The sequence below is a fragment of the Cucumis melo genome, chromosome 4, assembly GCF_025177605.1.
Source record: "Cucumis melo cultivar AY chromosome 4, USDA_Cmelo_AY_1.0, whole genome shotgun sequence".
Taxonomy (NCBI): domain Eukaryota; kingdom Viridiplantae; phylum Streptophyta; class Magnoliopsida; order Cucurbitales; family Cucurbitaceae; genus Cucumis; species Cucumis melo.
The window spans coordinates 9,155,739-9,170,332 of NC_066860.1; the positions used below are offsets into that span (position 1 = coordinate 9,155,739).

Consider the following 14,594-nt stretch of genomic DNA (forward strand, 5'->3'; position numbering starts at 1 on the left):
ATAATAACAATAATATTTATTATTATTATTTTCTTTTCCTTTTCCTTTTAGGATATATATATAATACCAAAAAATATACATATATCTTTATTCCCATTATCTTTCCTAAATCAATGCCTTAATCTTAGGCATTTACAACTATTAGTAATAATAATAATACTTCTTTATTATTATTATTTTTCTCTCACCAAAATCTACAATAAATATATATTTATTTAAACCATTATTCTCTCTTGCAAATAAATATATATCTTTTTTGTCCAATCAAATCAACCATCTCTCTCCTTATGGATTATCTTCTTTTCCAAACAAATATAATTATATTCCATCATATAATTAACTTCACTTTTCCATATTATTAATTAAATATATATATCCATATATATATACTCAATTAATTACAATTCCACAAAAACTAACTTTTCCCTCCAAAATCTCAAATTAACTTAAGTCCTCAATTAATTTAATCAATCAAATCTTTTCCAATAAATCACTTATAACTTCCAACATGAATTATCTTAAACCAACCATAACAACTTCACTCCATAATCAAGATTTATCTTTCTGCAGAATAATTAATTATCATCCACAATAATTAATTATTATTTACCTTTCTTCCAAAATAATTAATTATCTTCTACAATAATTAATTATTATTTATCTTTCTCAAAAATAATTAATTATCTTCCACAATAATTAATTATTGTTTACCTTTCTCCAAAGTAATTATCCTTTTACAAATAATTAATTATTGTTTATCTTTCTCCAAAGTAATTATCCTTTTACAAATAATTAATTATTGTTTATCTTTCTCCAAAGTAATTAATTATCCTTTTACAAATAATTATATTTTCCCAAAATATAATTATTTTACTTTTTCTCCTTTAATAAATATCCTTTCTCCAAAACACAACTATTTTTTCCTTAAATAATTATATTTCAACAAATATAATTATCGTTTCCTTTAACATAATAATTATATATATATTTCCACATATACATATAATTATTCAATCTCCAACAAACTTTCCACCCCACAATTTAATTAAATAACATCCATAATTATTTAATTAAATTCAACTTCAACAACACTAAAAATCCACAACTTTACTTAATTCTCTTAACCTACCATTTAAACAAAAACTTAACAAACACCACGTGCCAAAACCTCTAATTAATTAAATATTCATCCAAGAAATATTTAATTAATTTCAATTCCCACATAAATCAAATAATTCTCATTAAATGGATTCAAAATAACGCCCAATAAATTATCTTAATTTTTGGGGCGTTACAATCTTCACTCCTTTAACAACTTTCGTCCTCGAAAGTTCTAATCTTTGAACAGCTTGGGATACTTGGCTCTCACAAATTCTACCAAATTCCAAAATCTTTAATTAAATATACACACCCATGTATATATATTTAATTAATCTAACACAAAACACCAAATACATTCCTTAACTTCTAATTCCACTTAATGTAATACCCATAATAAGTTCCTTAAATTTATGGGGTGTTACAATCTTCCCTCGCTAAGAAACTTTCGTCCTCGAAAGTTTTAGTTCTTGAACAATTTCGAGTATCGAGCTCCCTTGTCATAATCTTGTTCCTAAGTAGCCTTCTCAACTTGGTAACTCTGCCATGAAATTTTCCTAAGGGCAACTCTCATGTTGCGCAACGCTTTACTTCACTTGACAAAATATTACTTTTCTCAAACACTTTTCTTTCCTTTACACTTATCCAAGTGAAACTTAATTCATAACTCTTCAAAAACTACATTCTATTTTCCAACTTCGGACTTCCACCCTTAATAAGGCATTCTCCACCATTTAGCAATCTTTAGAACTCACTAATTTCTCTTTTCTTGTTTGATAAAGTTCAAACTCATGTCCAACTATTGCTTTCTTTAATGACATCAACTTAGCTAGCTATTCTAAAGGAATTCGTTATTTCATCACTTGTACTTTTAACTAGCTGTAACTTATCCTTCATGGTAAACTCACAACAGTTTCTTGAAGTCTCATCAAAATAACTATGCACTAAAGTTTGCTTTGTTCCTTCTCCAGCAACTCAATTCTAAACACCATCAAATGTGTTTGATATACTTGAACTTAACCATGCCTTTAGTTTCCTTTAAAACCACCAACATAACTAATGTCTTAGATATCCAGTCATAAAGCAGTTCATCACGCTGAACACGTCCAACTCTTTTGCCTACTCAATCACCCCTTTGAGCATCTTTACGTGCCAACATTTTTCTTAAAACTTTACCACCAAAGCCATCACCATTAAATCATAACATTCATGCAGTTCTAGTTTAATACAGGCAAGGTCACGTGCATATTCATAATCATGTATCATAAAATACATACCTGGCGAGTGACGAAGGACCGTAATAGCCATATATAGAGACAAAATCAGAGACTCACATCGTAAGTTAGTCTACAGAACCTAAAAGCTGACGCTCTGATACCAACTGTAACGACCCAACTCTTTATACTAAGCTGAGGTCGTTACTAAAACGGAACGATGACAAGAGACACTTTTTTTGAAACGAGGGAAGAATAAATTTTCATTAAAAATGGAATATTAAAACATTGAAACATAGACGCGGAAGCAAAACTGAGTCCCCATATGGCATGTCACGGATCCTTCTCTGTCGCTCGCCAGCTTTCCTCTACCTTTACCTTCGCCTGAAATGTTAAACATAGAAAGAGTGAGTATAAACATATACTCAGTAAGGGACCTACTACTAGTCCCACTAGGTGTCTGTTAACTTCCCATTAGAGTCCTGAAAATGGTACCCAATCTCTGGCACGTTCCCGAACACGTGCAACATGCGCTCCCGTAAGAACGAAAATCTGGTCTTCGGTGTCCCGGGGGAGCACCTAGGACATGCTGGTCTGTAGTGAACCCGGGGGTAACACTAAGACAATCGGGATGCGAGGACCCCGTCGAATCACTCGAATCATATCTATATACATGCTGGACTGGCGTCCCGTCGAACCACACAGTCCTAAATAGGTGGTGATCCCGAAGGACACCCATGCAGGTACGACTCTAATAGACAAAGTTAACAGAACACCCTATCCATAGCATGTAGCATAACATAACATCATAACATGGCATGAGTATTAATCTTAACGTCCTTAATCATGTGATTAATATATCATGCATTAACAATCATCAACATCAATCTATCAGTCCTTAACATAACATCAGTCATCATCATCAACCATCAACATAATAATCTCAGTCATCATCATCAACATCAACTATCATCATCAATCATCAACATAATAATCTTAGTCATCATCATCAACATCAACTATCATCATAATCTCAGTATAATCATTATCATCAAATTGTGCATCTTAACTACCATCAATGCATAATCATAATTACATGCGGTCTCTTAAATTCAGTTCGAAGGTCTAGTAGGAGAATCTCTTACCTGGAGATTTTAGCCAAACAAAGGTACTCCTTAGTTGACAGTAAAATTCTCCAATTAACTTGATCCTAATCATAAAAGGAACACTTAGTATCTTAATTAATGAAATTGGCAATTGACTAACACCCAAAAATTCTCCCAAATTAACTTTCTAAAAATTGGGTTGAAACCAATTCAACCTTGATTGGGAAAAATCCAAGATTTAGATCTTAAAAAGTTTAGCCAATTGAACCTTTAAAGAAACCTCAAATAGATCCAAAATTAAATTAATAAAATATTAATTTAATTTCATTAGCTTACCAAGGTTACTCAGATGGAGGTTGGAAAATCCTCTTATCCTTGATGAAAAATTCATCACTTTAAATCCTCAAGCTTCCAAAGAGACCAATCTTAACTTTAACTGAGGCGGCGACAACAGAGGGTTATCTTAGAGAAGAAGATAAAGAACCTTTTTCTTTTTCCTTTATTTCCATCTTAAGCATTCTAATGCTATTTATAGACTCACATAATAACAATAATAATAATAATTATTATTTCCTTTTCCTTTTCCTTTTAGGATATATATAATAACAATAATATTTATTATTATTATTTTCTTTTCCTTTTCCTTTTAGGATATATATATAATACCAAAAAATATACATATATCTTTATTCCCATTATCTTTCCTAAATCAATGCCTTAATCTTAGGCATTTACAACTATTAGTAATAATAATAATACTTCTTTATTATTATTATTTTTCTCTCACCAAAATCTACAATAAATATATATTTATTTAAACCATTATTCTCTCTTGCAAATAAATATATATCTTTTTTGTCCAATCAAATCAACCATCTCTCTCCTTATGGATTATCTTCTTTTCCAAACAAATATAATTATATTCCATCATATAATTAACTTCACTTTTCCATATTATTAATTAAATATATATATCCATATATATATACTCAATTAATTACAATTCCACAAAAACTAACTTTTCCCTCCAAAATCTCAAATTAACTTAAGTCCTCAATTAATTTAATCAATCAAATCTTTTCCAATAAATCACTTATAACTTCCAACATGAATTATCTTAAACCAACCATAACAACTTCACTCCATAATCAAGATTTATCTTTCTGCAGAATAATTAATTATCATCCACAATAATTAATTATTATTTACCTTTCTTCCAAAATAATTAATTATCTTCTACAATAATTAATTATTATTTATCTTTCTCAAAAATAATTAATTATCTTCCACAATAATTAATTATTGTTTACCTTTCTCCAAAGTAATTATCCTTTTACAAATAATTAATTATTGTTTATCTTTCTCCAAAGTAATTATCCTTTTACAAATAATTAATTATTGTTTATCTTTCTCCAAAGTAATTAATTATCCTTTTACAAATAATTATATTTTCCCAAAATATAATTATTTTACTTTTTCTCCTTTAATAAATATCCTTTCTCCAAAACACAACTATTTTTTCCTTAAATAATTATATTTCAACAAATATAATTATCGTTTCCTTTAACATAATAATTATATATATATTTCCACATATACATATAATTATTCAATCTCCAACAAACTTTCCACCCCACAATTTAATTAAATAACATCCATAATTATTTAATTAAATTCAACTTCAACAACACTAAAAATCCACAACTTTACTTAATTCTCTTAACCTACCATTTAAACAAAAACTTAACAAACACCACGTGCCAAAACCTCTAATTAATTAAATATTCATCCAAGAAATATTTAATTAATTTCAATTCCCACATAAATCAAATAATTCTCATTAAATGGATTCAAAATAACGCCCAATAAATTATCTTAATTTTTGGGGCGTTACAGATAGGGATTGAGATGGAGAATAGTTGGTGGTGGAATTTGCATAGGGAAAGATTGTTTCATGAAAGATAACATGTCGTGAAACTATGGTTTGTTTGGTTAATGGATTGTAACAAATATAGCCTTTGAAGTTATGATGATAGCCTAAAAATACATGTTAGGTGGTTTTTGGTTCAAGTTTGTGTTTGGTGTAAGGCTTGAGAAGGGGGTAACATGCACATCCAAAAACTTTTAAATGATGAAAATCAAGAGTATAACCAAAAATCATTTCAAATGGTGATAACATTTTAAGTGAGGAAGAGGGCATTCGATTAATAAGAAAGACTGCAGTGGAGAAGGCGTAAGGCCAAAATTCAAGAGAAACAGAGGAAAGGAAAATTAGAGACATTGCAGTTTCAACTATGTGACGATGTTTACGTTCGACTATACCGTTTTGTTCAGGAGTGTAAGGACATGATTTTTCATGAAAAATACCTTTGGAATCAAAAAAAGATTGTAAAGTGGCGTTGCAAAATTCACCACCACCATCTGATCGAAATTTTTTTAATTTTTGAGACATTTGATTTTCAATGAGAGGAACAAACTTTTGAACAATAGATGGAACATCAGATTTCTTAGCAATAGAAAAAAACCAAGTAAATTTGCTAAAGTTGTCAATAAAGCTAACATAATATCGATTTCCGTTAGACGATATTATTGGAGAGGGTCCCTATACATCGCTGTGAACAAGTTCAAGTGGTGTAAGAGAAGTTGATAAAGACATAGGAAAAGGTAATTTTGTCATTTTTGCTTTTAAACAACTTATGCAATTGCAAGTAGAAATAGAAGAAGACATAGACAAAGCAATGCGAGATAAAATAGAACTAAGAATTTTGGGAGCAGGATGACCAAAACGAAAAAGCCATAATGATGAATCTTCCTGTTTTGCATGAAAATTAAAAGATTTGGAATGCATGGTGGATGTGGATAGAGTAGAAGTACTGGGAATGGGATAAAGACCATTGATGCTTTCACTGGTATAGAGAGTTCGGCCAGTGACTTTATCCTGAATGAGGAACCAGTCAGTATAAAAAATAAAGATACAATTATTGTCAAGACAAAATTTGTGAACAAATAAGAGACTTGTAGCAAGTTGAGGAGCATGGAGTATTTTGGAAAGATTAAGGGTATGAGAGGGAGTTGAGAGTTTACCACTGCCGGTATTTTCAATATTTAAAGGTTGACCATTTCCCACTGTGACAGTTTCCTCACCATTATAATTATTGGATAGATTAACATTTGCTAACTCATTTGTCATGTAAACATTGCATCCACTGTCAGATAACCAAAATTGTTAGTATTTTCACCAGAGATTTGAGAATTCATAGAGTTTACCACCATTGTCGCTAATTGGGAGGGTGGGTGTCGACCTTGATATGAGAAATTCATGCGATTATAGCAATCGAGAGCCCCATGTCCTTGTTTGTGACATATTTGACAAAAGATGCAGCCATTATATCCAGAATTTGTTTCAGGCCTAAAGTTGGGCCCATGTGAAGGAGAAGACCCAATAATACCACGCTAATTGGGATGAATTGGGGTGAAGTGGGATGGTGGGAGAAATGGGTCATGATTATTGTAATTGGGCCAAAAGTGATTGGGTTGTGTACCGAAATTATTATTGCTTCCTAAACCACGCGATCCTGAAGCAAAATGTTTCCCATGATTAGAAGAATTTGGGAAAGAATTAAAATTAAGGTTACCAGTGGAGTGGAAACGGCGTCCTCGTCCGCGACTGCCGTGATGCTGAGGTGGGTGAAACGGCGCCATGGCTGTTGGAATGGCTTCAATGGCTGAAGTTTTGGCCATGGTTGTTTCTTTCGAAATGAGAAGGGTGTGAAGTTCTTCAAGGGAGATGTTGCCGCTGCGAGTTCGAATAGAGGTACGAAATGCGTTGAAGGCAACCGGAAGGCCATTGAGAGTGTGAACAAGGATTTCTTCATCTTCAAGAGAGACAAAGCCGGTAGCAAGCTTATCGACAAGGGATTTAATGCGAGAGGTGTATTGATCAATGCTTTCGGAAGGGGTTTTTTTCATTGTATAGAGAGCTGACCTTAAATCAAGAATATTGGATCAGGTATTGAATGAGTAACGTTTCTTTAGAGAAAGCCACAATGCCTTAGAGGAGACTGAGCCGACAACGTGGGCAAGGGCAGAGGATGATAGAGTGGGTCTATTAAGGTAATGAGAGCTTGGTCGCGAGATAGCCATTGAAGATACTTGGGGTTAATTTCGGAGTTGGTTCCAAGAGTTAAAGATGGTAAATGTTTTGGAGGACAAAGAAGGGTGTCATCAATATGGCCAAAGAGAGAATGGGCTTTGAGGATGGAGGAAACTTGATATTTCCAGAGAACGTAATTTGTAGAATCTAGTCGGATGGGTACGAGGTTGTAGATGTTGGATAACAAAAAGAGTGTAGAGGTGGGAACAGATGGGTTTGATGAGGATTTCGAAATAGGATTGGAGGTTTCGGGAAGGTTAGATTGGGAGCCAGGGGTGGCCATTAAAGGAATATGTGTGAGGTATGCAAATTACTTTGAGGAAGGCTCTGATACCATGAAAGATTTTGAATGTATTTTGTATTGCCTTACTTTTTATTGATGATAAAGGTACCTATTTATACAAATTACAAATGAGTGAATATGGTAAAATTACAATAGAATCAATTTACAATAAATGCCTAAATAATGGGAGAGAATTGTGGATCTTGAAATATCAAATTAATTTACAATAAATACCTAAATAATGGAAGAGGATCGTGTTTGAAATATCTCCCAACAGGAAGCACTTCCCCACTTGGATTGTAATTAAGTTCTCGCGTGATTTTTATTTCATTGTAAGGCACACTTCAAATATATATACATATATTCTCTTTTATTCTTTTCATATCCCACTTTTGAAACCAAGTTGGAGATTTGCAAAACATAAAGTGCACCAATGAAATATAAATCTATATTCATTTAGATGACAAATTACAATAGACTTTAGTTGGGAAACCTTAATGAAAGGTTGAAATTTGCGATAAAAAAAATCATTTGAACAAGTGGCGTTTAAATCAATCTAATCAGATTATCATTGAACAGTAACTTCAAAAGATAATTATTTGTTGGCCAATGGAAAATTCGAAAAGATAATATTAATTTAATCCTTTTAATATATACGTGACACATAAGTACACTAAAATTCTATTGCAAAAAAAGTACACCATAGTTCTCATATTGTACCTATTTTAGACCTAATATTTTATTTCTATTTAAAAAAATCACTTCAAATTATTGATTGACATACCTTTTATCCTTTCAACTTTTGATCTTACACTCCATATAATTCGTCCTTTTTGTTTTCTTCTTTTTTTGGTTGAAGTTTCATGTATCAATATAATTAATCCTCAAATATTATGTCAAAATATGTTTAATTTAATGGTATTTGTGATCTTCCTCTCTAACTATTAACTGTTCGATTCCAAAAGTTTGATTTAATGTTCCTACAATGGTTGAAAAAACAAAATCAAAAGGCTTCAAATATTACTTCTAACCAACGATAAAATAGTATATATATATGATATGATATGATATGAATGCTTCTCTTATTGGTCACACTCCAACAAAGCTCAACTATAGTGATTATGTTTCACCATCTAGCAATTAGTGGATTAGTTGACAAATTGGAAAAAAAAAAGGTTATACATGAAGATATTTAGTTGGAGTTAATAAAGTTTATTTTATTATGCCAAGTATGTATGTAGAGGTTGTTTTCACAATTATAAGAGGAAAAAAAGGTAACAAACTCAATTATATGCATCACAACACTCATATAAAAAAGAGAAAAGAGAGGGCTAAGTTGCACCAATTATTTGGCCATTGAAAACCATACAAAAAAGAAAGGCTCAAAATGGGTTTGACACATATCACACTTATTCTTGTCCCATTTTTGGGGGAAAAATATTGGAAAGTTTAGGCTCATGCATACTTTGCTTTGTAGACTTATTAAGAAAAAAGAGGTCAATTTTTTTTAGTAGATAAGTATTCATAAAACCCCTTTGCATTCCAGCTAATGATGCAATCCCTTTTTTCGTTGCCTTTCTTTTTCTAGTTTTTGCCTTCCATGCCCTAATCAAAATCAAGGCTTTGATGTTACCTAATTTAATTAATCAATATCATATCATAATATAAACCCTAGCTATACATATTTGTTTATGTAATCACTAAAGTCTTTTTGTTAGGTGATAGTGGTTACTCATAATTAAAAGTCCAAATCTTAATCTATCAGAACTTTTCTTTGCCTAACCCTTCTTCTTGGTCACCACTTTCTTAACACTATTATATGGTGTGATTTTTATTCATTTCTCATACATATATATCTTACTTTGCCTCTCCCTCAATTATGGTGTTTTAACCTGTAATTTTTTTTTCTTTTTATCTTTATGTCTCTATCTTTGTGATTTATTTAGACTATATATGCATAATTAACAAATTCAATATATGTTTTAGGAAATTAATTAATGAAAGTGTATAGTATGATAAAAAAAAGTGATGGGTTTCTTATCTCTACTGATAAGTTTAAAAGAAATAAAAAAATTTATGATTAATTAAGTTTCATATATGTTTCAATCACTATCATAACTAACTATTACGTCTTGATTATTTTAAATTAATTAGTTGATATTAACTTCAAATGAATGTTTATTTTAAGAGAATATAAGTAAAAGTAGAAATTTTCAAACCTATATATCAAATCAAAACTAAATTTAAATCTAAAGAGAAATGGTAACATTTTAGAATTTAGAGACAAAATTAAAATCTACCTATAAAAGGTATAAGGACTAACAATATAATATACCATGAAAACTAGAACTTATAGGATTCTTTTCTCTATGTATGAAACTGTATTGACACGAACTAATTTTCATATTTGATTTGTGACAAAAGGGGAGAAAAGGAACACAAGAAATAGAGATGAAACCAAGAGACACATGTAGTTGTTGAGTGTACGAAAGGGGTGAAAACAAAAAGTCCTTTTAGAGCATTTTCTCCTCACAAACTTAATTTGGAAAAGTTGTTGGAGCTCAATTCATTGTTAGAAAAATAAAAAGGATATCTAACATTTTAGAGAAAAAAAAAACCCCTTTATTTGTTTTTAAGAAAGAGTTGCTAATTAAAGAAAAAGAGAGAACTTTTTTCTCTCTAGAAAGTCATGTGTGGGAAGAAGATGATGATAATAACAACAACAAATAATAATAAGAGAAAAGCGGAGTACAAAAAGATACCTAAGATACAATTAAGAGTATAACTCATGGACTATAGAAAGTAGAGAGTTCAACCATTGTGTAATTGTGTGGATAGAAGATCTAATGATTCGAAAATTAAAAAAAAAAAAAAAAAAAAAAAAAAAACTTGAGACTTGATTTTTATGATAGATGAATTTTAGGATTAAATCAAAGTTAATTAATATAAGTGGAAGGGAAATCAAGTCACGGTCCGTGCTTGCAAGAGCATAGGGTTTAGGAGAGAATATTTATATATTATGAACCTATTGTCCTTTGAGGGCTATGGGCATTATCATGGTGAAACATAACACATATAGTCCAAAGCACAATATGAAAGGTCGTAAGTTAGTTTTTGCCGACATATTTATCTTATATTTTGAACATCATCATACAATATGTATATAACTTCTCATCACCATCCATGATTCGCTAACACATGTAATAAAACAAAACTCTCGTTATTTAATTTTTTTTTTATTCTAAAATTGTCGATTGTATTATCTCCAACCCTCTAGGCTCTAATTATGATCTATGAATTTTTCATTTCTTCAACATTATCAACATTTTATTATTGTTTCCTATCAAAAAAAAAAATCTATTATTTATTGGATCTTTTAAAACATATATCAAAGCGGCAAAATATTTATACTGTACAGAACAATTCAAAAAATGAAAAACACTTACAAGTCTATCATGAAAAATACAAAAAATGTCCTGTCAACTATACCGTTAACAATGCACGCGTAATATATTTGGTACACGATCATTTAGATTTGACTACAATTTATTTTTTTCAATTATATTGTTTAATTTTGTTATGTTTAAATTTGGTTACATAATTGTTTAGATTTGATCATTTAGATTTGGATCCAAATCTAAGCAATTTTTTTTTTTCTAAAATTTGATACTTTTATATTTAGTCAAACGATTTTTTTTAATTCTTTTGGTCGTGAAGATTCATTAGCACACAATCGTTTAGATTTAGCTAAACGATTTTTTTAATTATTTTGGTACACGATTAAAATAGAGAAATTTTCATAAATATAACAAACTACTAAAACATTTACGACTCGGGAAGAAAGTTTATAAAGTTAGTCATTTTTTAAATATTTCAGGCTTGCCCTTCCGTCTTTCTTCTCCTCTTCGCTATGATTTCTTTCTGTTGTCTTTCTTCCTTTCCTTTTTTTTTCCGCTGTGATTTCTTTCCATCGCATTTGGTACATAATTGTGTATAAATAATCTGGAAAAAAGTCATTTAGATTGGAGTAGCCAAATCTAAACGATCATGTACCAAAGAATCTTGAAAAAAATAAAGAATCGTGTAAACAAATCTAAACGATCATGTACCAAAAGAATCGTGAAAAAATTCTTCTAACCAAATCGAAACGATCATGCAGCCAAATCTAAGCGATCGTGTAACCAAATTAAATGATAAAATTGAAAAAATTAAATCGTTTAGATTTGACTATCTAAATTTAAACAACCAAATATAAACGATCGTGTAACAAATAATAGTCAAATCTAAACGATGGTGTACCATATATATTACGCGTGTTGTTGACAGCACAGTTGACGCATTTTTTGTATTTTTTATTGTAGACTTGTGGACTTTTTCCGTTTTCAAAATTATTCTATATAGTGTAAATATTTTTTCGTTTTGTTACATGTTTTAAAAGATTCTATTAAAATATCTATAAAAAAAACAGAGCATTATGCATTATTTGATGATGATTGATAGTTATGACTAAGTTATGTTAAAGATGATGATTGATGATGTTAATGTTAATACATAAAATATTAACCTCATGATTAAGAATGCTATGATTAATATTCATGTCATGCTTATGATGTTATATTATGCTACCTGTTATCGTTAGGGTGTACAGTTAGCTTTATCTATTAGAATCGTACCTACATGGGTGTCCCTCGGGATCACCACCTTTTTATGATTGTGTAGTTTGACGAGATCACCAGTCCACTATGAGATGATATGTATATGAGTGACTCGATGGGGTCATTCACAGCCTGATTGTCTTAGTGTTTCCTTCGGGTTCACTAAACATCAGTTTGTCCTAGGTGTTCCTTTGTGTTCACCGAAAACCAGTTTTGTCCTAGGTGTTCCTTTGGGTTCACCAAAGACTAGAGATGTGTTCCTACGGGATCACTAGATTGCGCGTGTTTGAGAACGTGCCAGTTTAGGGGTACTACTTTATAGAACTCTAATAGAAAATAAACAAACATCTATTGAGACTAGTAGTAGGTCCTTTACTGAATATATTTTTATATTCACTCTTTAAAAGTTTAATTTCTTTCAGGCAAAGGTAGAGGTAGAGGTAGAGGCAAACTGGCGAATGACAAGAAGTGACCGTGGCGTGCCATAGGGAACGTTTTGCTTCCGTCGTTATGTTATTAGTTTTGATTTCAGTATTTTTGCATTTTCATTATTACTCTTTTAAAACAAGATAAGACCCGAGCTAGGATTTTATTTTAGAGATTTGTTTTTACATACATCAGTCTATTTATGATTTTAATGAGTATATGTTTTGATTATGAAAATTAGTTTTATTTTATTTTTGTTTTAAGAAAGTTTTATTTTTCTTTTAAGTAGTAATGACCTCAGCTTAATATAAAGAGTTGATCGTTATAATTATTCAATCTCCGTAACTTTTCTCAGTACATTATCGTTAACTGTTATCGTTAACTGTTATCCGGAAATGGAAGTCACCTTTTGTCAACTTAAGGAAATTGGTTGCCGGTATTTTGTGAAACAGTCGCTCTACTTACACGCATGTAACCGTTTTATTTGCTTCGCATCTACCTGTTATTGCCGGTTAGCTGTTTTTTTAATTAATCTTGAAATCCTTAAATAGAATAACCTTAATTTTTTCAAAAAAAAAAATATATATTTTTCATGTTTTTATGAGTAAATTAACATTTTAACGTGAAAAATAATCGTAGAGCATCTAATTAGGGAAGAAAATGCAATTGGAAATATTAAAGAAATATTTAGTATTTTAAGCTAAATATATATACATTTTACTTTTAATTCACTCTTTTCTAATTTGGTTATGCTCCTTTTATAAGTTTTAATTTCACTTGTGGATTAACTATTTTAAATAAATTACTTACAACCAAGATATATAAAATTAATGATCATTTCATGTAACATAATATTTATATTATTATTTTACAATTAGATGCTGGATTTCTCTATTACACATATATTATAAAAATGTTAAGTATATTACAAGGATAAATAATGTAAGTATGAAGATATTTATATTGAATGATGAGAAAACATTTTCTTTACTCTAATGATATTTTTTAGTTAAAAAATAGAATATTTGAGAGTATTCAAACCGTAGATCTCTTTGTTGCTAACACATTAAACATATTAATTAAGTAATATTTGTCTTAACAACCTGCCTTTAAGTAATTGGACCATATTCAAATTATAAAATACATACATCATTAGTTATATACTTTATTTGAATTTGGGGTTACACTATTCAATGAAATAGTTTTATTTATATACAAAAGAATATTTTGAGATAAATAATTAAATAATTGGAAATTAAAATGTTGTCAAAGAACACTTAAAAGGAAGTGTATATATATATATATATATATATATATTAAAATATAAAAATGGGAGGGTGGAAAATTTTGACTTTAGTTTAGAGGTGAAGTGGTAAGGCAATACAGTGGGTTATAGGAGATCTTAGGTAAGGTATAGGCTTCATTATCACTAGAGTTGCTAGGCGTTTCAAGTTTGTAAAATTTTCATGCATTATTTTTGCCCATTTCTCTCTCTCAATCTTGGTTGCAAAACTAACACTTTGCATACATACTATTATAAAAATAATAGCTAACTTTACCAAATTTGAAATGTGAAATATAGTGGAAAATATGATGGAAGTGTGTAATACGTGGATTAGCAACCACAAAACTTGGAGTTGAAAATTACATGAGTACTCT

At 30.1% G+C, this 14,594-nt stretch overlaps 1 protein-coding gene and 1 long non-coding RNA gene across 2 annotated transcripts; both read right to left on the reverse strand.

Annotated features, from left to right (window-relative positions):
• Positions 1 to 2,209: 2,209 nt before the first annotated feature.
• Positions 2,210 to 3,874, reverse strand: LOC127148893 (uncharacterized). Its single transcript, XR_007820110.1, has 3 exons — positions 3,755 to 3,874; positions 3,458 to 3,522; positions 2,210 to 2,696 (listed from the first exon to the last, which is right to left on the reverse strand). It is a non-coding gene; the product is annotated as an uncharacterized LOC127148893 (long non-coding RNA).
• A 2,861-nt stretch (positions 3,875 to 6,735) lies between these two features.
• On the reverse strand, positions 6,736 to 7,854 carry LOC127148920 (uncharacterized). Its single transcript, XM_051083349.1, has 3 exons — positions 7,469 to 7,854; positions 7,054 to 7,403; positions 6,736 to 6,827 (listed from the first exon to the last, which is right to left on the reverse strand). The coding sequence occupies exons 1-3, from the start codon at positions 7,852 to 7,854 to the stop codon at positions 6,736 to 6,738; spliced, it is 828 nt and encodes a 275-aa protein (XP_050939306.1).
• Positions 7,855 to 14,594: the final 6,740 nt, after the last annotated feature.

Excerpts from the sequence above, each read along its gene's own strand:
- LOC127148920 (XM_051083349.1), bottom strand. The coding sequence starts at position 7,854 with ATGGCCACCCCTGGCTCCCAATCTAACCTTCCCGAAACCTCCAATCCT. Across the intron at positions 7,404-7,468 it reads TCGGCTCAGTCTCCTCTAAG|GTCAGCTCTCTATACAATGA; the intron begins GCATTGTGGCTT and ends TCTTGATTTAAG. Across the intron at positions 6,828-7,053 it reads ACGCCGTTTCCACTCCACTG|GCCTGAAACAAATTCTGGAT; the intron begins GTAACCTTAATT and ends GCCCAACTTTAG.